General features: G+C 30.8%; 1 protein-coding gene across 1 annotated transcript in view; it reads left to right on the top strand.

Annotated features, from left to right (window-relative positions):
- Positions 1 to 4,074: 4,074 nt before the first annotated feature.
- The window catches only part of LOC117167226 (protein argonaute-2-like), a 63,049-nt gene continuing 43,249 nt past the window's right edge, over positions 4,075 to 23,874 (top strand). Inside the window, exons 1-5 of the mRNA XM_033352045.1 lie at positions 4,075 to 4,335; positions 10,149 to 10,250; positions 10,722 to 11,320; positions 14,415 to 14,486; positions 22,759 to 23,070. Of these exons, the coding sequence (XP_033207936.1) occupies positions 4,323 to 4,335; positions 10,149 to 10,250; positions 10,722 to 11,320; positions 14,415 to 14,486; positions 22,759 to 23,070 (1,098 nt within the window). The 5' untranslated portion in view covers positions 4,075 to 4,322. The remainder of the gene's footprint in view (positions 4,336 to 10,148; positions 10,251 to 10,721; positions 11,321 to 14,414; positions 14,487 to 22,758; positions 23,071 to 23,874) is intronic.

Here is a 23,874-nt window from a genome sequence, read left to right as displayed (position 1 = left end):
GTCGTAAAGACGCCACTAAATTTTGTGCCCACTGAGTTCGTTTATGAAATTTTTGTGTAAAATGATATTCATTTTTTTGGCCCTAAAAATAAAAGATTAATTTCAAATTGGAAACATAGCAACACCAGCAATGTTCTAAAATTTACTCGTCGGAGTTTTCTAACCAACTTCCATAATTCTTGACGTTGAATCGATCAGCTGATAAGTATTGTTGATAGTGAACCAACCAACGGGACTCAGCGTCGGACTTGCCTTGTCTTTCGCCCCCGGGCGAAATTTTATTTTTATTCTTAGAATTGTTTCACACGAGTACAAAAATTCCACAAGAATATATAACCATTTACAAATTTTAATTATTTTCTGAAGATGCACATTTCTCAAGATGGGACTTCAACGGATTTTCGAGTATCACATTCTCAGATGTTCCTCGATTTTTTGTAATCGAGGCATCTACTTTATCGACGTTAAAAGTTTATTTCCTATTCCTGTAGTATTTTATTGCAAAACTTTCTTCGTAATAATAAACTTTAAAGCTTTCTGTTTAACTTCCTAAATCCTGAACACGATATCTCAATCCGTGTGGACGTAGTCACGTTACCGTATGTTCAAGGACTTTCTGAAAGGTTACGAAGATCGTTAAAAAATTTCATCATAAATTTTTATTTTAGTAATCTAAACTCTCTTAAAAATTGTTTACCTAATGTAAAAGATGTTGATAGTTACGAAAATTTGTCTAAAATTGTATATCTCTTTAAACGTAATTGTTGTGAAAAAGTTTATATTGGTGAAACAGGTAGAAGATTAAAAACTAGAGTTTCGGAACATAAAAGAGATTGTAGGGTTGGAAATTTTAATACAGGCCTTTCACAACATTGTTGGAACTTAAACCATTATTTTGATTTTAACAATATTAAAATTCTTGCTAGGGAAAAAATACATATAAAAGACGCATAATAGAATCCATTTTTATAAACAAATATCACAATATTACAATTAACTTACAGATAGAAATCATGAATCTCAACAAAATATATCAAAGTATTATACAATAACAAAACCAAGTTAAAACTCCAGTTGCTTTGGCGCGCTTTCCTCATTCGAGGTTCCTTCAAAATTATGCCTTTATTCTGTATTCATGAATATTAACCACCTTGGTGTAATGTCTCTTGTCTACTAAACTATATGTTCGTCGTTATCCAAAAGCATTTCCGTCAATTAAGATGTAGTTTTTTATAAAAATAGCCTCTACAACTTTTATGAGGCTTTTATATTAAATGTTTTACGTTACATTTTAATTTAATTTGGTGTGACACGTCATTATTATTTTTTTAAATTGACATGCACTATATTGACAGACGTTTGACTCCAAAATTATTATTCTTGGTTTTTTGCAAGATAAAAAGCACCGGTAATTTTTATTTATTTTACTTAAAAAAAATCAAATTGTGTGTAATTATATGTAAGAAAATATCGTTATTTATACATTATTTATTTAGATTCTTTGAAAAAGGCACGCAGTGGTAATCGAAACGTCAGAATAGACAGAATTTAATAAACGAACTACATTAAACTACTACATACATATACTACTACATAAACTACTAACGTTCATTTCGTTTTATTCTTGTAATTAATGAAGACCGTAAGACCTACATAAAACAAATCTTACTCTTATTATTATACTTTATAGTTTCGAAGAAGTTTCAAGTAAAATTTTACATTTCTTAACAATCATAATTTTTCGTATTAGCAAAACTAAGTACCTTTGATACTCAGCTGAAGATGAATAGTTAACGTAGAACAGTGAGTATTATATAAATTTCATTCCTGTAACTTATCGGTATATAACATATAACAGTTCGTTTATCAGTCTTGGATCATTAATACTGTAATTAAACTTACTCCAGTCTGATAGCCGTTTCTAAATATGCTAACTATCTAGTTTTCGTAGTAAACAAAAAACTAAGTAGCTAAAATGCTTATAAGAATCTAAATCTGTATGTAGGAAAGAAACGGCAAATATTAAATATAATTGTTGTGATTTCTAACTTTATTTGTGGCTCAGTCATTATCTTACTCAGTCTGATCAATATTCTTAAATAATATTCTTTTTACTCTGCCGCTCTAAAAAAATGAAAAAATAAATTTTAAAAACCTTTCCACATTACAACACGAAATGTAATAAAATTCTGCGTCTAATAAAACTAAATTGACGGCAAAATGTCAACTTTATACAAAATATTACAAAGAAAAACTTCAAATTTCGATGTTCTCTAGAAATTAGCATAACTCTGAAAATAATTAAATTTTCAAAATGCATATTATTATTACTAACCTAGTAAAAAAAGGTAAATAATCATTTTAAAAAATGTAAGTCTGTACACCTGTTGGAAATTTTGCTACTTTGTTGTGTCAAGTCTGGCCGTCAACTGTTAATAAGTATAAAAGTATTCCCTAAGTTACTAAAAATCATCACATGTTACATTAAAAACCATTTGAACTCAAATCTTTACCAATTTACATTCATTTCGGTGAAAAACTTAAATTTTCGTAAATTTTCGAAAAAAAAATCGCTCGAGTACTTGCCGGTAAGTTACCGGCGTTCTTGACGTAAGTTATCGCCTTTCAACCTCTCGACAGGTGACGTCACAATGTGAAATACCTAGTACAGAGAGTAAGTAGAGTAGTAGGGGTGTTTAGCAGCCGCTAGGTAGCGCAACTGTTCTGGTCAAAGTTCATTGGAAATTGAAATTGAATAAGAGAAAAATTGCCTTTTTTATACTAATTTTATAATCAAAGTTTATAGTTTACTTATGAAAAAAGATAAAACTGAAAGATATCCCGCTTGGAAATAAAAATTAAATATTTTAAGTAGTTGTTAGTTGTTCTTGCGTAGTTATGGATTTCACATGAATAATTTCATTAATTTATTTATCAATTAAAGTGTAGTGATAAAAAATGTTATCCTAAATCGAAAGTAATGCTTTGGTTTTAAGGTTAATATTTATACTTACAATGGTTACAAGCTGTAGTTTTGTGTGATATTCAAAAGTTTTCGGTATTAACAATGGAAAAAGTTTAAAAAGGTTTCCGTTGAAATTATCTGTCAGCAGTAGATATTGATGTTATGTTTATAAAATTCAGAACTACACAAGAAAAACTGACCAGTATACTTTATATATTTATTTTTTCCTTCAAAATTTAATGACTGACACTTTTTATTTGTGTAGAGAATTAAATACAGAAATTTATTAACGATTTTTGTAAAAAAAATTATTATTCTTTCATTCAATTTGAATTTTTGCGTAACTCTAACCAGATAGTTAGCGTTACACAACATGTAGCAATAGCATAAGTGTATCTCATTCTAGAAATGCTACAGATATTTTTCTAGGAAAATGCCCAAAATGAGATAAAAGCTTATTGTAAAATATTGTAAATCAAAACAAAACAAGATTAAACAACTTAAGGTTGTATGCAAATCCCATCCTCGCACAAATAGTAGAGTTCCGTGGGGCGCCGTCAAGCCATACTATATTGAAAAATTTTGACGGACTGGCATGATGAAGATTTCAGTGTGCTACTGGCACACTGAAAGTGACTAAAATGTCAATGTTTTTCATTGAACTATCTATAAAACTACGTGGTAGAAAAATTTGATATATTTTTTTTTAATTTGTGTTTTTAAGCAGCACTAATACCGACATTTTTATAATTTCTCTACCAGAGCGTTTAATTACTATAAATTAAAATGTGGAGAGTACCTATGCACTGTTCATGAAGTACATGTTAAAGTAGTCAACTTTGACATTAATTATCTCCGGATGGGTATGGTTGAAAAATTTGAAATTAATTTAGCATATGAATAATTATTCTATTTAAATATACCTTTCTTTCAAAAAATTAAACCAGAGATTGATTTTTTTACATGCAACCTTAAATAAGCGCGCCAAAGGTAACCAATCCGATTGTCGACATAGCGCAAGCGCGGTACGAAAAGATATCGGAATTGGTAGCACAGTGAAAATGAGCCTTTAACATGACGTCACTGTGCTTTACCCGTTTACCAAAATACACCGGCAGTCTGACATCTTCTTTTTTCTGACTGCAGATTGGATAGACAGAGATAAAAGAACATGCGAGATGTAGATGTGTACAGATCACTGAGATGAAAACAGAAGACGTGTCGTGTCAAGTCAAGAAAAGTATATAGTCGTAAATTTGGCTTTAAAAAATCTTTTTTTTTTGTGTTTATCATTGCGAAAAGTGATCTGAAATTGAATGTGAATCTGTGAACTACAAAAGGAAGGAAATTTCCTAAAATGGGCCGAAAAGGTATTTGCTAACATGATTCAATAAATTTTATTGTGAGAGATGAGACGATTCCAAACGATTCGCAAAGCATCTTGAAACGCCGAAATGTCTCTATACTTATTTTAATTAGTTCATCTTTATAAGTATAAAGCATTGTTCACTCGTACCGAATATATCCGGCTATTTCTAACGAATTTTCGGTACCTGTAGCTAAGGCCATTGTGCAATTTGCAAACACGATTACGTCGGAATTTTTAAACTACTTGTTTACAAATGTGAGGTAATCTCTGCTTGTTTATGAATTCAGAGTATCCCAATTTTCTTGATTGTATACATAACCTCTTTTCCAAAACAATATTGAAGATATAAAAATGATGCAATCAGGTCGAAAAGTTTTGCGTTTTTAAACAATTGGCAAAGTCGTGTGTAAATAAAGAAATTTTGTACTATATATGGTCAAATTTTTATAAAAGTCGGTGAAATATTGATAGGTATAATTTTTGGTATAATTCTTTTTTTTCGGTCGCTTATTTTTAATGTATCTTAAAATTTGCGCAGTTGTGATCGTGTTATCTCTTGAAATGAAGCTAGATAAATTTCCACGAAAGGAGACCTTGAATCGATGTCTACAAACTTTGCTATTGACACGAGCACAAACAAATATATGTTCGCTTATTTTTTATCTAAAAAAACTGATTTAACGACATATTTCGAAAATGTTGCTATACATACTGATGAAAACTTTATTGCCTTTTTATCGAAATTTTATGGTTTTGCCTACATCTACCGAAACTTTAGCAAAAACTGCTGCATTCTTCCCTTTTAATATGAAAAACAATGGAAAATATTATACACATTTTATGTTAGTATTTTTGCCCCCCCCCCCTCCAGTTTTTGTCAAATGTCCACGTTTTGAGACCCTCTAAATCGAAAAAACAGGTTTTTACGAATGTGTCTGTGAACACGATGACTTTTGAAATAATTAATCTATTAGATTCCCCTTTGTTCCACTTGTTTAGTGTCCTAAACTAAAGGTCAAGTTTGTTAGCCAGCCATTTTGGATGAAAATCCAAAAAGTGGGCACATTTTGAATATTGTTAAACCACTTTTTTCAAAATTCAAAAGTTCTCTACGGCTATTAGTAGTATTCAAAAAGTTGGACAATCTATCCTAATGACTTTTTTCGAAAAATTAAAAATTACCAGGGTTATAGCATTTTCAAAGTCCAAAATAAACTAAAATGAACATTTTAAGCCAAACAACGCATGATACTAAAAAAGGTCAAGAGAAGAAAAAAGTTGCTTTTTGAAAGCCCTACAGGATTATGATAACAACTTTTTTAATTTTGTCGAAAATTCCAAATTTGATCATGCCAAAAATATTAGAAACCACATTTTTTCAAAATTTAAAAATTCTATGTACGGTTATTCATAGTACTCAGAAACTCAAACAATTTATCCCCATGACTTTTTTCTATAAAAAGAAAATTATCAGAGTTAGAGCATTTTCAAAATCCAAAAAACAAATTAAAATGAACATTTTAAGCTAAACAACGCATGATATGAAAAAATGTCAAGAGAAGATAAACTTTGCTTTTTGAAAGCCCTACAGAATTATGATAACAACTAGAAATTTATAATGAATCACTTTTGAAAGCAAGCTACGAAAAAAATGAGACAAAACTTGTTCATCCAAAAAAAGAGCTATAATTTTTGATACGACAGGTTGTTTTTGCTTTAGTCGTAAAAAATAACATTCAAAATAATTTTTTGTTTTTTGAAAAAACGACACAAGGTATGAACTACAATTAACAGACAAAAGTTGTTTACCTAAAAAGATCTATAAATTTATTATTAATCATTTTTCGATAGGACGAGTAGAATTTCTTTTAATCGTCAAAATAAGATCAAAAATTAAAAAATTATTTTTGAAAAAGCGTAGAAAAGAAGAAAGAGGACATAGGCTCCTATATAGGATCCTGTATAGGTTCCTGTATTAGACCCTATGCAGATGCGCAGTAGTTTTTATTTAATCGTAAAAAACAAGATTAAAAATTTAAAAAAAATTATAATAACAAGGAAATAAGAATTAGTATGATTCAATTTTTATGCATATTATGAATTGTAATTATATACATTTATTGAAATGATACATGCTTCAGCGCAGCTTAGAATTTTACATCGAGAATCGCGGCATTTTCAAACAAAAATATTTACAATTAGAACAAGATTTCGAATCTTTTAACTGTTTTGCATTATGTTAATGTTTTTTGACGGGAGTTCGCATTTTGAAGTTAAAAAAATTCAGTTTCGAAAATTATTTAAAACTTTTCAACAATTTTAGGCTATATTAGTATTTTCCAACAGAACTCTGTAGTATTAGTAAAAAAATCATTCAATATAGATTTTAAAGACGATTTACAATTCTTTAATAATTAATGTTTTTCACCTGAAATGGTTATTTAAACAACTCATTAGATTTCGAACAAAAATTTACAATTATAAAAGATTTTATGTTATTTTATGTTAAATTTTCATAAAAATTATTAGCATTTGTAATAAAAAATTATTAGATTTCATAGAATATTCACAAATTTTTCAGGAAATTTAGTAAACTAAATAAACCATTATTGGCGTGTTACACCTTAAATTTTCATTTTTAAACAAAATTCAATAGATTTAAATTCAGTGATTCGTATTTAAAGAACATAATTTATAATCTTGAACATTTTCAGATTCTGTTAGTATTTTTCGTCAGAAACATACTTTTTTTAAAAAATTTATTAGATTTCAAAGAAGATTCGCTACATTTTTTGAAAATTTTAGGATATAATGGCCTTTTCCACTATTATTTGTTATTTTTGTAAAAAAAGAAGAATTAGGTTTTTTAAATATGAAAAATTTTGTATGCAATTTTAGTGCATACAAAAATTCAGTTATAAAAAAAAATCATTGGAATTCAATGATTTTGTTTAAAATAATAAAATTTAGAAGATTAAAAAATTTCGGATTATGGTAGTTTTTTTTTAAATCATTAAATTTCAACAACAAAATAGTTTTTTTAACCATTTTAAGTAAAATTGGCGTTTTCAATCGAAATTGAGTTTTTAAAGAAAAATAATTATAATTTGAACAAGATATAAAATCTTTTAACAATTTTCGTTTATGTTAGTTTTTTGTCGGAAATCAATTTTTTTGTTGTAAAACAAATCGATTCAAAGAAGAGTCACAAGCTTAAGTTGAATTGGCTTTTTTAGTCAAAAATGGCTATTTTTTAACAAAATAATTACAATTTGAAAAAGATTTAAAATCTGTTAAAAATTTGGGATTATGTTAGCGTTCTTCGTCGAAAAAAATTTAATTTCCAACAATTAAAGAAAGAAGAAAATTGTGAATTTCATTTTTAACTTGTAAATTCAATTTTCAAGAATTTAAGATTTAAAATTTGAAAATTAAACTTAAATAATGAAGAAAGTGGAAAATTCCATTTTTATCTGTTGAAAAATCAAGAAAAATCGAATTTCGTATCGAAAACAAGTTTTAAAAATAAAAAATTTACATAATTTTACATAACAAATCTCGATATTTTCGAAAATACTATAATATTGATAATAATATCATTTATTTGTTACGTTATGTACGTATTTTTCACCTAAAGTTGGTATGTGTTTTGGGACAAAAATGCAACGGTTTGATTGTCTATTTATTACAGAAAAATATTATCTGTTAATTCGGAAGTTGAAATTTTAATTTTCGTTAATTATAAAAAATGTCCTTGCATATATTTTCTATTATCCCATATAATAGATACTGTGAAATAACTAGAATTTGTTTTTAATATTAATTTTTTATTTCAATTTCAAAATTGCATGAAACAAAAAAAATAATAATCGCGTGCATGGCGTGCGTCTATATTTTACACTAGGATGAAAAATGCCTATAAAATATTTTATGGTGTTATTCTGAAAATCAGGAATCTATTGATACGGTGGAAGAACCGAGATATAGTTAGGAATTTAGTTCTTAACGTAGAATTTGTGGAATTCTGATTTTTATTAGAAAAAACTATACAATTACTTTAAATAAGATTTGATATTATTTGATTAAGTAATTAAATAATGATTCGAACGAGGTCGTTTTTCAATTCTTTAATAATTTTAGACATTTATAATTTTAAATTGTTCAGTTTTGAAAGCCTAATTAAATCCTTGGTAGAGATAACGTTGTATCAACAAAATACTTTGATGAAATATTTATTCAAACAGTGAGCGTATTATGATCTACTTTTTTAGGTATAGTTTGATCAGTGACACATATAATATGGAAAATACCAAAAAAATGCTGAACAAAAATCTGTTGTTATACTTTAATATCAGGATATGTATTAGTTATACTCACAGTGGAATCTTTTTAGAATTTCTTTGCCCTTACCTCCTAGTTTTATGCAAATATCCCAAAAATATGCCTAGTATGCCAAATTAATTTAATATGGTCAAAAGGGGCGAATTTGGTCACCCTAAAAAATTATACAGTGTCACAAGAAACAATTAATTACACATGCTTTACAATTTATATTTTTTTTCAAAGAAAATTTCCATTTTCGATATATTTCAAAGTTTTTCGAAAAAACTAGCAGGCCGAAAATGTTCTAAAAAATATATGTTATGACAGAACATGTCAAATGTTTGAAAGAAAAATTTCAAATCTCTACGACTTTCGGTTTGAGTATATCCGAATTTATTCGAAAAAAACGCGTTTTTTTAATTTCAATTGTTTATAACTATGTATTAATAAACAATTTTACACAATTTTTTAAAATAAATACGAAGCATGGATCCCTAAGACTCTGAGAATAAAGGTACACACGCTGGGAACTGTAAACTGTTCTTAGCATTTTAGAAAAATACAAGAAAACAGGCGGTAGATAAATTTACCATTGCCCCTGAAAGGGTTAAAACTGCATGCTAATTTTAAAAGATAATTTTTAGAATTTTGTTCAGTTTTTCATTATGTTAAGGGTTGAAAACGAGGTTGTTCCGGATGAGATAGGGAAATGAAACTTTTTTTAGTGTCTTTTGAAATCAAATGGAACCATTCTGAAGCATAAAATTTTAGGTCTGGATGTTAGGGGACTTTTAATGTTAATTAATTATTCACTGAAATATAAAAAATATATAAAATGAAATAGAAGGTACATACTTTGAACTACATGTCTTGAATTTGTAGATTCTAAATTGTTTTGTTCCACAATGAAATCGTTTAAACTTGAGCAATTTCAAAATTAAAGCCTTTTTAATATATGAGCGATTATAAAGTCAAGACTTTTAAAAATTCAATATGGAAATTTGAATAAGCAATAATAAACGGACAATAAAGAATTAAAAGCCCGCTTCGAGTTGTACAATTGTTAATTGAAGCGTTAAAAACTGCATGGTTTAAAATTTAAATTATTTAGTATTAAATATTTGTTTTGATGGTTTTGAAATAAAAAATTTTCAATTCTGACGTCTCTTACTTTGAAATTATACAGTTTAAAATGTTATTAGCTTGTAAATGATTTAAATGTTAAAAATTCTAACCTGAATTTATTTATATTTCGTATAATACTGTTTTGACGTTGTACACTTTTCAATTTTAATTCTTTCCGCATTAGATTCCACAATTTGAAATTTTTAAAAATAAAATGATAAATTGTTGAGTTTTGAAGGCTTAAATTAAAAAATTCAAATGCCCGCGAAAAAATATGATTAAAGTCTGTGAAATAACAGGAAAATTTTGCATGTAGCTTGAGTACTTATCAACCGAATTTTTTATAAGAAACGTATTTTAATTCAGGGAAGAAGAAGCCATCAGGGGATTCTGGACCAGCTGGAGATGCCCCAAAACCTGGAACATCTGCTACAAGTGGGGATGGACTACCTCCTCAGCAACCGCAAGGTTCGTTTTTTATATATAATTGTTTTTATCTTGAATTTTTATAATTCTAATGAATTTTTGTGTATTTTAAACTGTAACTTAACCGTAGGTCTCGATCTAGATTCTTGAATCGATCTGTTTGGTTGAATCATTCCAGTTGAAGAAGAAAAAATCGCTTTCAGAGTGTTTTCACTTTATTCTAGAAGTATTTTAATAGAAAAGATAAATTTTGTAATACACCAAACTCTCGCTTCCAGTCAAGTGTTTGGGGTTGTCTACAAATGGCCTTGGACTGATTTCGGGGGGATACTAACGTAAAGAGTGAGGGCCGCCTGACTCGTTTCCAATTGGAATATGTATACTATCGCAACTGCTCTCGCCCTACTTCCCTGAGAAACTGCGTGAGCCAGCAATTTTAGGAAGGCCGAGAACGGGGTTCCTTAAGGCGAGAGTTTGGTGTATTGAAGTTTGTGTTTTGATTTTTTTTTTAAGGTGGTGAAAGGCAGGAGGGTGCGCCTGTTTGGCGTGCTGGTAGAGGAAGAGGAAGTGGCCCTCAACAACAAGGCCCGCAACAAAGACCTGGACAAGGGCCTCCTCCAGTAGGTGCTTTTCAGGTACAACCAAGACCTGCTTGGCAACCTCAAGGGCAGCAACCAGCCCAAGCACAACAACAAAGAACGCCTTGGGGGGCACAACAGCAGACACCATTCCAACAACAGGAAAAACCTGCTGGGCCATCTCAAGTGCAACAGCCAGTCCAGCAACAACAAAAATCCGCTTGGCAACAAAAGCAACCTCAACAACAACAGAAGCCTGTTGGACAACAGCAGCAGCAACAAAGGCCTGTTGCGCAACAGCAGCAGCAACAAAGGCCTGTCGCGCAACAGCAGCAGCAACAAAGGCCTGTTGCGCAACAACAGCATCAGCAAAGGCCTGTTTCGCAACAGCAGCAACAAAAGCCTGTTGGGCAACAGCAACAGCAACCAGGTCCACAATGGCGGAAAGAGCCATTTCCTGTGCAACAACAGGCGCAGGCCCAACAACAAAAACAACAGCAGCCTCAGCAAAGACAACCAAGACAAGCCGGTGATGTAAGTTGCTAAGGGGTAACCCATAAATTACGTAACACATTTTTTGCCAATTTGTCAACCCTCTCCTCTCCCATGCAGGAAATTGTAACAAAATCAGGGTGGCGACTTGAACGAGAAATTTAATACAAATTATAAATGTCTAAAAATAATTATTAAATATATTTTTAATGGTGTGGAGAGCAGTAAAGGCATTTTTTTTTAAACACACAACATCAATTTTTAAGAAACTGGATGTTCAATTTAACGAAATATTGTGGATAAATTGAAAACGGTTTTTGGTTAAATTAGCACTGATGTTATTATAACTCTTCATTCATCTCTCCCGAATATTAAAAAAAAACTTGATTTCTTCTGTAAATTCATTAATTTTAAAATTTTATCGAGATTATTATTAAAGGAGTAAATAAAAACATATTCAATAAATACATTTGTTGGCGGTGTGGACATAACAAGTATGGATGTGCATTTGATCAAATTCGTAATGTTAGTTCTCTAAAAATTAAATACTATAATTTAACGATATTTCGTGGATATTATAAAAGTTATACAGTAATATTATTTTTAGTGGTTTATCACATTTGTGAAAATGGAAGTGTCAGGAAATTTGCATACACCTGGAAATGTTAGGGATTTTTTTAAGTCAGGTAATTTTCTCTTTTTTTTTTAATCGCAATATTAAATTGATTAACAATGCTTCTTCGTTTGTAAAAGTAGCTTTAGATTAATGTATTGAACAATTTTATTGCAAACTCGGTTATTATTATTTTTTTAATTCAAGTATCTGGTTGAAAATTTATGTTTTTTTTGTGGACATTTTTTTATTAATTAGTCATTATTAATTTATTAATAATTATTTCCTATTTTATTGAATTGCATGGTTTTTTAATTAAAAAATGTAATTTTGTTGTTGATAAATATTAACTAATACATTTTTTCCGAGTTCGTCTTTTTTTAATTTCTTGGTGGAGAGTTACTCTTTTATTAAAAATTAATTTATTGTTATAGATTCATAATTTTAAGTTCATCACCTTGATTGAAAAATGAGCTATTTTGTTGAAAATTGTTTTTTTTTTCATTGGCTAAAAATTAATTTTTTCACTGCAAATGAAACTATTCCAGTTGCAACTTCAAATATTTTGTTCAAAATTAATTTTTTACTGAAAATATAAATATATAATATTTGGTTGAAAAATTATGTTTGTTTTTTTTTAGTTGATAATGTTGACTTTTTTGGTAGAAATTAATCTTCTGGATTGAAAATTAATCTTTTTGTTGGAAATTTAATGATCCTAGTTAAAGACTCATAATTTTTGTTGAAATTTAATGTGTTGGGTTTCAAATTCAACTATACTAGTTAAGATGTATCATTTTAGTTGAAAATTCATCACATAGTTTGAAAATGTAATTTTTTTTGGAAAATTAGTTTCGTTTTTGTTGCAAATTAGTTGTTTTTTTTAAGCCGGAAGATGCAATTATTCCAATTGAAAATTACATCCCTTAAGTTGAAAATTCATCTCTATGGCTAAACATTAATTTTTCGACACGAAATTCAACTATTCAATTGTTGGTTAACAATTTATCTTTTTAATTAAAAATCCATGCATTTTCTTATAAACTTTGTTTGGATTGGTAAAAATTAATCTTCTTGGTTGAAAATTCATCTTTTTTGGTTAAAAATAGAGTATTCCAGATCATTATTTATTTTTTTATTCGAAAATTCATATTTTCAGTTTAAAATTGAACTATTCTATTTTTTGGTGAAACTCGTTTTTTTTTAGTCTGAAATTCAACTATTTGGTTGAAAGTTTCTCTTTTTGTATTTGATCATCAGACATATCGATGAAAATTCATGTATTTCTTAAAATTTCATGTTTTTTGCTTTAAAAAATTAATATTCTTGTTTTAAAATTCATTTTTTTGCTTCCAAATTCACGTATTACAAGGAAATATTGATCATTTTAGTCATTAATTTATTTTTTTAGTTGAAGATAAAACTGCTTGGTTCAAATTTAAATTAAATTGGTTATAAAAAGTAATCTTTTTTTGTGTGGAAAATTAATTTTTTCAATCTATAATTTAAACATTCCATTTTTGGTTTCAAATAAGAAATATTCATGAATTATAATATAATTTTTGTAGATTGTCTATGGAGAAATTCAATTTTTATTTTTTGGTGAAACTTCAACTATTTAGTTGAAAATTGATATTTTGCATGTGATAATTAAATTATTAGTTTGAAAATTTTTGTACTTTGTGGAAATTTCATCTTTTTTTAGAAAATTTATCTTTTATGTTGGAAATAAAAATATTCGGTTATTATATTATATTATTTACTTTTGTTAAAAAATAATTTTTTTGGTTGAAGATTCATCGTTTTGATTAGAAACTCATTTCTTTGTTTACAAAATGAGCTGTTAGATTGAAAACTTGTTTTTTTCTTTGGTTGTTCTTTGGTTGAAATTTTTTAAACTAATAATGTAACTTAATAGTCTACTTGAATATTCCATAATTTTAGTTGATTAATCTCTTGGGTTAAAAAATAATTTCTTGACTACAAAAATATAATTATTTGATTTTTGGTTCAGTTCTGAATGCTTGGATAAATTCAAATAGAAAAATTTACAATTAATTACTTGTAAATATACATTTTTCCAACTGGCGCAATTTTATGTTCGAGGTTTGAAAAATTTAAATATTTCATATTGTAAACCTCCAGTGTTAAACAATTTGTTTTATTGTGAATTATAAAAAGTTCAGAAATCTGAATTTCTAATTTTCAATCCTAAAATTTGAATGATTTCATTTCGCTTTTTAAAATGAATGTGTGAAAAATTTCAAATTTAAACCCTCTAATTTTGAATTATTCGATTTTGAAGCTTTGCACTTGGAAATGTTAGTTTGTAAGACTCTTATTCTTTTTCTAATTGTTCAATACGTCACAGATTAAAAAATTTACAGTTTGAAATTATTATTTCCACCGAAATTGTTACTTTTTTAAACATGAAATTAAAAACTGTATCATTTTGCAGGATCATAATTTTAAATACCACTTTATGGACAACAAAACTTTCATTTTTGTTGTTTATTTTTTCAGAGAGCTTCACCGCCTACAAAAGAAATGGCAAGAATGAGCGTAGTGGATGAGCCGTTTCCAACAACAAAACAGGTAATTTTAAATGTGATTTTACTGTTTCTAACTTGTTATTGTACTACTTTGAGCACATGAAATTGTAAAGAATTCAATTTTTATGTCTTCTGGTTTAGATTTATTTAATTTTGAAGTATACTACTGTAAAATTGTACAATTATGAATTTTTTATTTTTAAATTCTCTAATTTTGAAGGCATATCAACAACATTTTTTTTAAGGAAGACTTTCGGGTTTAAGGCCCTTTATCAGAATGGATAGTCGGTTCTAAATTTTGAGGCCGCACGGTTGATTATTTTTGCCTAATTTTTTGCATACGTTATCTACATAATCATAGCTCGAAGCACACATAGCTGGGGTTTCCATAAAATGTTTATATTTTGTTTCATAATCAAAAACGTAAGAACAATATTTGTGTGCGTCGAAAGTTTTTTGTGGCTACTTTCACGTCATCTTCAAGGTTGTCGTCTACAGGTCGCTGTAAAGACGGGATGTGAGCGACGTGTCCGAATACAGTCAGCAAATTTGTGCAATAAACTATTTTAAATTGTTGCAAGCACATCCTTGTTTGGCTTGCGATTCCAAACATTTTGACATATAAAACTTGCCCGCAGCTTGAAATAAAACGCGGAAAAATCCGAGTCCGGGAAAAACAATAGAAAACCAGCGGTAGAACGCTGCAGATAACAGGTTTAGACCGCTGGGCCCCTTTTAGACAAGATATGAGTAGCTTTCAATTGTCATATAACGTTCAATTTTGATTCAAATATTACAAATCTAACGTGTATAATTTTTCTGTAGTAGATAAGACTAAAAATTGCATAGTTTAAAAAAATATTGAAAATAGCAAAAATAAGAACGATTTTCCTTCGCCGTGTAAAATTTCTGAAATGTCAGTTAACAGGTTTAGACCGCGGACCCTTCAAATGTAACGATATTGCTATCCAATGGGAAAAGACAAGACTTATAAATGATAGTCTGTCATATAGATTAAACACACATAAGTGTTGTTTATAAAGCGTAAGCTCTCCCAAAAGTTCATAAACTACGTTTAACCCTAGACTGGTAAACCGGGGTTCCAAGACACCCCAGTCAAAGTTTAAAGTGTGTTCCTGAATAAGGGCAGGTGCAGGTTGGTCTAGGACCTTAACCATAATTCACTTTAACTATTTGGCAGTTTTTTGTTAAATCAGTTTAAATAGATGTTTTAAGCATGAATTAAAAAGTTGTAAGTGTGAAAAATTTTTAAATGTAAAAATAGCAAAAATGAGGTATAGTAAATTTCAGTCAGATAGTATAACGATTTCATTTGGACGTCTTAAGCCCAACAAGAAAGACCCTTCGATGGTCCCTGCGTTTCTGGTTCGAAATGCTCGATCAAGGAGGAATAAACTCAATGATCTTGCACAATTTCTGCAGTGCAAATGAAAATTTGGTTCGACAAGACTTTTTAAAACAGCTTATAAAAGGACTTGTTGAACCACACTCACGAGCACGACTCGTTATTCCGAGCATTCGTCGGGATTTGCGTATATCAATCGATGCCATCCTCAAAGAACAGGCTCCTCCACTAATAAGTGCTCAAACAGACAAAAAACAGGCGCGATGTGTTCTATGCCCTCGAGTGGCGGACAGAAAAACAAAAACTTTCTGTGAACGGTGTCATCATGGAGTTTGTGAGGAGCACAGGGCCGTCCTGTGCTCTAATTGTTCCTCTGTAGATTAAAACTACATGTTTTTTTCATTATTTCCTTATTGTTAAATAGTAATAACAATTTTTCATTATTTATAATAAATCTGAATTTTTAATAATCAATTTTACTGGTACTTTAAAGATTTTTACCCCTAGTCAGATTTCTCAAATTCCCGCTAATTCGGATGTTCAAGTAATTAGGTTTTTTTAAGAATTAGCAAAAGTGGCTTATATGGCTTTCAAGCGCAATTATTTTTCTTTAAAATCCCGCTTTATTCTTTAAATTGGTCAATTTCTTCAAAAACTACGTTACTTTTTATAAAAAAAGTCAATTTTGCGGAATTTCCACGTTTTGTTCATATTTACCAAATTATTGAACATTTTTTGAAAAATTAAGAAACTATTGTTATTACCATTGTTTTCTACACCAAAAACGAAGAAAACGGGCTATATTAGAGTTGTTTCACTGCGCACAGAAAGCATTGTGCCACGGTACAAGTTTGGGGTGTAGCGGAACCCCGGTTTACCATTAGAGGATGAGCCACATCAGTTTACCAGTCTAGAGTTAAAATGGCGTTTGATTGTTTCTGCGGTAGATTATCCTACTCATAATTTTGCTCAGTACATTTTAAATGGTTTAAAACCAGTTTCTGGGAAAACTCAGGCGTTTGTAAAGAATATTTGGGACTTACAACAAAAGCATAAACATATTGAAGTTCCTCATTCACATTATATAGTTTTACTTGATGAGGTATCAATGTATGTTAGTATTCCATTAGACCTTGTATTAGATTGCATTGAAGAAAAATTAAATATAAATGATAACTTAACAAAAATCACCTAGCTATCGTTCCATCTGATAAAATACATAAATTCATAAATACTTTCAATAATATGAAGGATTCGATTAAGTTTGCTATTGAAAAAGAAGCAAATAATTATATAGCTTATATTGATTTATTAATTCTTAAAACTCCTGAGGGCAACTTAATTACAAATTAGTATAAAAAGCGTTCTTGGTCAGGACGGTATCTAAATTACAATTCTCATAATTGATTTTCTTTAAAAATTAGTTTAATTAAAGGTCTTGTTGACATATGTGTAAAATTGAGTAGTATTAGATTCTGAAAATAAAACTTAGTTCAACTTAAAATAACTCTAGTACGAAATAATTACCCACTTGAATGAATAAATAACAGCGTCAAAGAAAGAATTCATGAAATTTATAATAGTTCCTCTAAAAATAACAAATGTAATGAAATTTACAAAAAAGTTGACCTTAAAGTCTCTTTACCATATGTTGAAGGTCTTTCTGAACGTCTTATGTGTCCTTTAAAGAAATACAATAACCATGTTTATTTCAAAAACAACTATACACTTAATAGATTACCCTTTTTTTAAACAAAGGTAAAGATACGAAAGCAAACTTATCTGTTGTAGTATATCGTATAAAATTTAAATGTTGCAATAAAGTTTATATTTGTGAAACTGGCAAAAGAATAAAAACTCTTATAATTGAATATAAACGGGATTGTGAATTAGGCAATCAAAATACTGGTTTGTCAGAACATGTATGGCAATTGCATCATTATTTAGATTCTGAGCAACAAACTTTGTACAATGATTCAAGCAGTTTTCAATTTCAATTTACTTCTGGCGCACTGTTCATTTGGGATTCCATTTCTGTATCCGCCTTTCTTTAGGGAACTTTCTTATATAGATGGTGTTTTATAGCGCCTCAATTTCGCGCGTACTTTATAAAACTATTAATTGCAAGAACATTACATTTTTAAGAGATGTTGTTCTTCGTTGACATTTACTACAAAATAAATGGGTTTTAAAAATGGTGTGTTAGCCCCTTAATCTGAGCTGTCAAAGTAGATCATTTTTGTTTAGTTTGAGTCCTCAGAATGACGTTTTTTAATATAAAAAAATCTTGTTTTGCCATTTTTACAACGCATTTTTTAATTTTCCAGTTTCCTTGTAAATTTTGTTTATTAAAATTGATAACATTTTTTTATCGCTTTTAATAGAGTCATTCTATTAAGAATTTAATGCGCTTCAATTTGATATAGATTTTTTTGAAATCGGTCAAGCCGTTTTCGAGCCATGCACGCCAATTCGAAAAATGTGGCTTTGAGAAAAAAATAGCCTTTAAAGTCATCTTCATTCGCAGTGGTGAATAATGATAAGCGCTAGTTTTTCCAACTTTGCGAGCCATTTTCGGTACGCGCACGCTTTTAACACGGTGGAAATAAGACGTTGGACAAGCTGCTATCACAATTAATGGAGCGCACCTGGAACGGGCGGCATCAGACAGCACAACATGACGCGACAAAAAAATAATCATCGCAATTTTTCGAATTTCAGCCTAAAAAAGGTCCCCTTAATCACTCATGTAAAACTGACTTTATCTCTAATGTATTCATTAGTATATGTTTTTGCGCTACTAAACACAATACTTTAAAATTGAAGCCTCTAACATTTTTTTGAGGTTTGAATGCAATGTTTATAATATCTGTCTTAACTCATTTCAATCTTTGTTCTTATAAAGAAGGACTATTTCTTTTCACCTTTGTTATAAAACCAAAACAAATTTGTTGGTCACTCTAAAAATATGTTTCTTTTGATATAGCGACGAATTAGCCTGTTTTTGGATTTCTCAATATTACTACATATGAAAAAATGTTTATCTTTGAAGAAGACCTTCAATGAAGGGTCGAAACGTACGTCGGTTTAAAATTGACAAACAAAAGTATGATTCTTTGGCATCTGAATCCATTGCATTTATTGAACCGTACGATCAAATTAATTTCTTCTATTGGAAGAATAACTTTGTTATTGATACAATGGTCGAAGAAAATTCACAGTTTATATTCTTTCATGTGTGCGTCATTAATTAGATCACGAGGCATTTGGCTATTTTTGTTCTTGTATTGCCCCTCTGATTGCGGGAGAGGTCACCCTTGTTTGTTAGATGCATGGCGACACTAAACAAACATCATCCCCGTGATTTCCTCGTTGGATGTAGTGTTGTTGAACATCTGGAAGGCTGCCAGTCCATCAATGGGCACTCAACGATATGGTTTTAAGGTTCTTCTTTAGAAAGCCCTAACTATTAAGATCTTCAGCTGCTTCGGGTGCACAAACCCCTTTCTAGTTAATTGTGGCCATTAAAAAAGATGATGTTGGCTTCGGGCATATTGAGTGTTCGATGCACGTAAGTAATTATTCCCGAGTTAGCTTATAATAATTCGCTTTATTATGATGAGCTCTCCGTAAATCGAATTGCTTATTCACAACTTATCCATCCACACCCAAAACCGTTTGCTCCTTGATAACCACAATATCCGGCTTCATGAGCCCATCATCAGTTTTCATATGTGGTTGCTGTTGAACCACAAAGCCTTGATTTTGTAGTCGCAATGTTATATAACTACTTACGGCATTATGCCTCCTAATAGCGACTGCATGCGATCTGAAGTATTTTTGTATTACATGTTTTAGGGTTTCTGTTGCGTTGCATCCTACTTGGCAACTTCTGACCCTAAAACTTCCTCTTGATGTTCTGGACCTAGTCGGTATGACACTACTGAGAAATCGGCAAGTTTTTATGTAATTTTTCCTACTTCGGAAATTGGTTTCATCCTGAATCCACACGTGTTGGCCCGGTGTTTTTTTTATTCGGTGAGTCCTCCTCCGTCCAACTATTGTTGACGTTTTTTTGACCCACATATTATTTATATCGTCATATGATTTGAGTGTTACTTCATGATCAATCAATTGTCGATTTTATAGGTTGGGTTGTTTTTGTAGACATTTATGAACGGCTTGGTTGACCCCGCTTATCAATGAATTTAGTCTTTCTCTGCGTAATAATGGCGTGACCATTCTCCGGGATTTCTAAGTCTCCATTTTGAACTTTAGCATGGATATAGGCATTAGGCACGTCATGCGGCAAGTTCAGCCATTGTCGAATGGCTCTCGTCAGCCTTCTTTCGGCACTTTTTAGAGTACCGAGTATGACATTACCCAATGCGAGCTGATGGTATAGCTTTAATACTACATATGTGCAAAGAGCGAAACGTTTTTGCTGCAGTTTAAGAGGGCCCCTTCTTATTCTCTCTAAGTCCTTTTCTAGGATGTCGCTTATCAAGATCTTTTTTCTTCCAGACAGTGGCAGATTTAACAGGTGGACATTGGGTATTTGCCCACTGAGCCCCGTGACGTTGATCATGTCAAATATTCTCTCAGGGTCCCCTGGTATCGAAACACTTTCCCTTAGGGGCCCCCAGGAATCTAAATCCGCCACTGCTTCCGGCCTATGTGTAGCGTATTCCTAGGTGTATCAATGTGTCCGTTCTCGACAATGCTCTTAATCTTTTTGTGTCTACTAGGAATTGCGTTTTAGTATCCGCTGTGAAAGTTTTGTCCCTTGGGGGTGGCTTAAAGCCGAGCATGAAACTATTATCCGTATTGATGTCGATGTATCGTTAGTCGATCCAACAAGATCTGTTGGCCACGCGATGTTGCGTATCGCTTAACCCTCTACCGCCCACAGTGATATATATGTAACGTTTGGAAGACGTGATTTTTTTTTAAATATGACCTTGAGACGAACAGCAATTTCTAACGCAAGGATTTACATGAAAGTCAGGACGGTAATGAGCTAGAATTTTAGTTTTGTATACACTCCGCCATAGGAATAATATGCCTAAATATCTCAAAATTCAGAAAAAAAAGAAAGTTATAAGGGCGGTAGGGGGTTAAGATCATCTACAAAGGCTGAGGCGTTGACACTGAGATCTACTACTTTTATCCCTACTTTATTAGGTAGGGCTTCTAGAAGTCTCTGCATGAAAATGTTAAATATAGGCGAAGACAACGGATAGCCTTGTCTTACACCTCTTATCAGATACATTTTGTTGGAAATCCATCCATGTCCTTGAAGCATCGTTTATTCTTGCCATATAAATGTTTAATGTAATCCGCAAATCTTGTTGATATCCTAAATGAATGCATTGCTGCTATTAGTGCTGGATGTGAAACGGATGGAAACGTAAAGTGGCTTAAAACACTGATGTTATTGTTTCAGTATAAAGTCAAGTTGAAAGGTCTTATCCCTACGTCCATCAAAATTGCTTCTAAAGCCTCTTTGATGCTCATCGATTTTTATCGCCGGTTCCAAACTGCAAGCTAGGATTCTATGAAATCCTCTCAAAATCACAGATGGAATCCTGTTGCTGTGCAGGAGAGCGGCCGCCTAGATCACTTAGCCGAGGAGGCTCACGTTATTCTTCGCTTACTTTTCTTGTGCGGTCCACAAGTTGGTCGACGAACGCAGGGTCTCTGGCTCTGCGGTAGACTCCAAGTCCCCTCTCAGTACCGAACGGCATAGACCGTGAGCCCACAACGTAAAATAGATTAAATAATAGATAAAATAAAACCTAAGATGTTTGTTTTATGACGAGGAACTTAAAAATGGGTGTCTTACAGGTAGTAGTGGTTGCGTTTAGCGGTGGCGATTTGACAAAGGTGTCAATTTTGAGAGTTAACTAACGGGACTCGTATGGCAGGCACTTACCTGGATGCAAAAGTGTTGTCAGGCAGCTTCGAAGTCGCCGGAATTTCAGGTGAAATTTCTTGAAATTGATTTTACAGGAAAAAGTTTTGAAACAAAATTTGGCCCACTCCCAGAGATGCATATTTTCATTATTATATAATTTTTTGTTAAAATTGATACATTTGGAGAAAACATTGATTAAAGAAACACCATAACAATAAAAAGCCAATTTTCTTTGCAGGTCATTTTTTCGAAAATTTTTAGAAGAGAAAAAAATTAAATATATTCTCGAGGCCTGATATAGTTTTCCAAGACTTCAAGAAACGAACTATATTCGTGATCGAATTCTCGGCTCCGACCGACTACATCACTGCCAAGGAGAAGGAACAGAAGCAGATGTATCAAGACCTCAAAAGGGACCTACAATAACTGTACCTAAACTATTCGGTTAAAGTAATTGTCATTGGGATCGGTGCTCTCGGAATTGCGAATCTATCACTGGTTCGTAACCTAAAAGGCATACCCGCGTTCCAAAAATATTACAAGATACTTGCAAGATGGATGCAGACATCCTTCGACCATTGGCTCGCTTTGTGTCCTGTGACCATAGGCACGCGGTGAAACTGCATAGACAGCTAACACTGAGCGCCACTGCTATTGTTCTCACGTTTTTATTATTAAACAAAATATAAACATTTCATAGAAAACCCGACTCTGTATGCTTCGAGAAATGATTATCAAGATGAGGTATACGAAAAATTAGGCAAAAAAATTCAGCCTCGCAGCCTACAAATTCAGAACCGATTGTCCATTCTGATAAAGGGCCTTAAAATGTTTAATATTGACCTTTTCAATCTAAAATTCTGCAGTTTCGAATCTTGAATTATTAGTTTGGAACGCTTCATATATAAAACTATTGTTATTCTTTCAGTCTTTTAGTCTGCATTTCAGTTTTGAATACCAGAAACTTAAAATTACCGGAAAGTTAAGAGATAATATTTTCAGATTTTTTAACCGTTGCTTAACCTTTTTCAGTCTTCCCCTACGAAATCATCAATCCCAGATCACCTCGCGAGGGCTTTGGTTGAAAAAATTCCGCTTCGCAAGACAGAAGGAAAGACAGGTAGACCCATTCAGGTCTTTGTCAACATGATGGAAATCAAGTTTGGTCCAAACTTCCGCACTGACATCGTTCACTACGACATTGTATTTAATCCTGAAACTCCTCGATATTTGATAAGACCTGCATTTCAAGCATTGCAGCAACAGCATTTTCCAACACGACATCCTGCATTTGATGGAAGGAAAAATGTCTTCAGTGCTGGGAGATTGCCCTTTGGAGACACAGTAAGAATTATTTTTATTTTTATGCCCATGTCTTTCAGGTTGTCTAGTATCTATCCTACTTGGAAAACCTAGAATTATTAGGGAATGTACCTAGAAAAATCTGAAAATGCCAGGGTTTTTTTTTACAGTAAAGGAATTTTTTTTCGCGAATCTGCTTAATTTTTTTTTAATTGCAATATAAAATTTAATAACAATAATTCTTTATTTGTAAAAGTAAATTTATATTACCTTATTTATCTATTTTATTCAAAATTCTTTTATTGTTTGTAATTATTTTCTTACTTGAAAATTCAACAGTTTGTTTGCAATTTTTTTTTCTTTTTTTTTTAACTGAAAAATCGTTCTTAACTGAAATATCTTACTTAACTGAAAATTTAACTCATGTTGGACTGTCGTCTTTTTCTTGTTCAAATATAAACTACTACATTTTTTTCAGAATTCATCTTTCTCGCAGTGTAAATTATATATTTGGTTAAAGGTTAAACTCTTTTTTTTTAATAATTATTCTGGTTGAGGCTTCATAATTTTTATTGAAAGGATTTTTTCTCAAACTGAAAATGTAACTATTCCAAATGAATATTTATGGATGAAAAATTATCTTTTTTATTTGAAATTTTGTTTGTAGAAATTAATCTTGATCGAAAATTCATTTTTTTGATTTAAATTCAATTATTTTAGTTAAAGATTGATTATTTTATTTTGAGAAGTCATCATTTTGGTTTAAAATTAAATTATTCCAGTTGAAGATTCATCATTTTAGTTGATAATTTCTCACTTTGTTTGTAAATGTAACTATGATTGTAA

The sequence above is a fragment of the Belonocnema kinseyi genome, chromosome 1, assembly GCF_010883055.1.
Source record: "Belonocnema kinseyi isolate 2016_QV_RU_SX_M_011 chromosome 1, B_treatae_v1, whole genome shotgun sequence".
In the NCBI taxonomy this organism is placed as follows: Eukaryota; Metazoa; Arthropoda; class Insecta; order Hymenoptera; family Cynipidae; genus Belonocnema; species Belonocnema kinseyi.
Note: the sequence above shows the minus strand (reverse complement) of the source record. Positions and strands in the feature narration are given on the sequence as shown.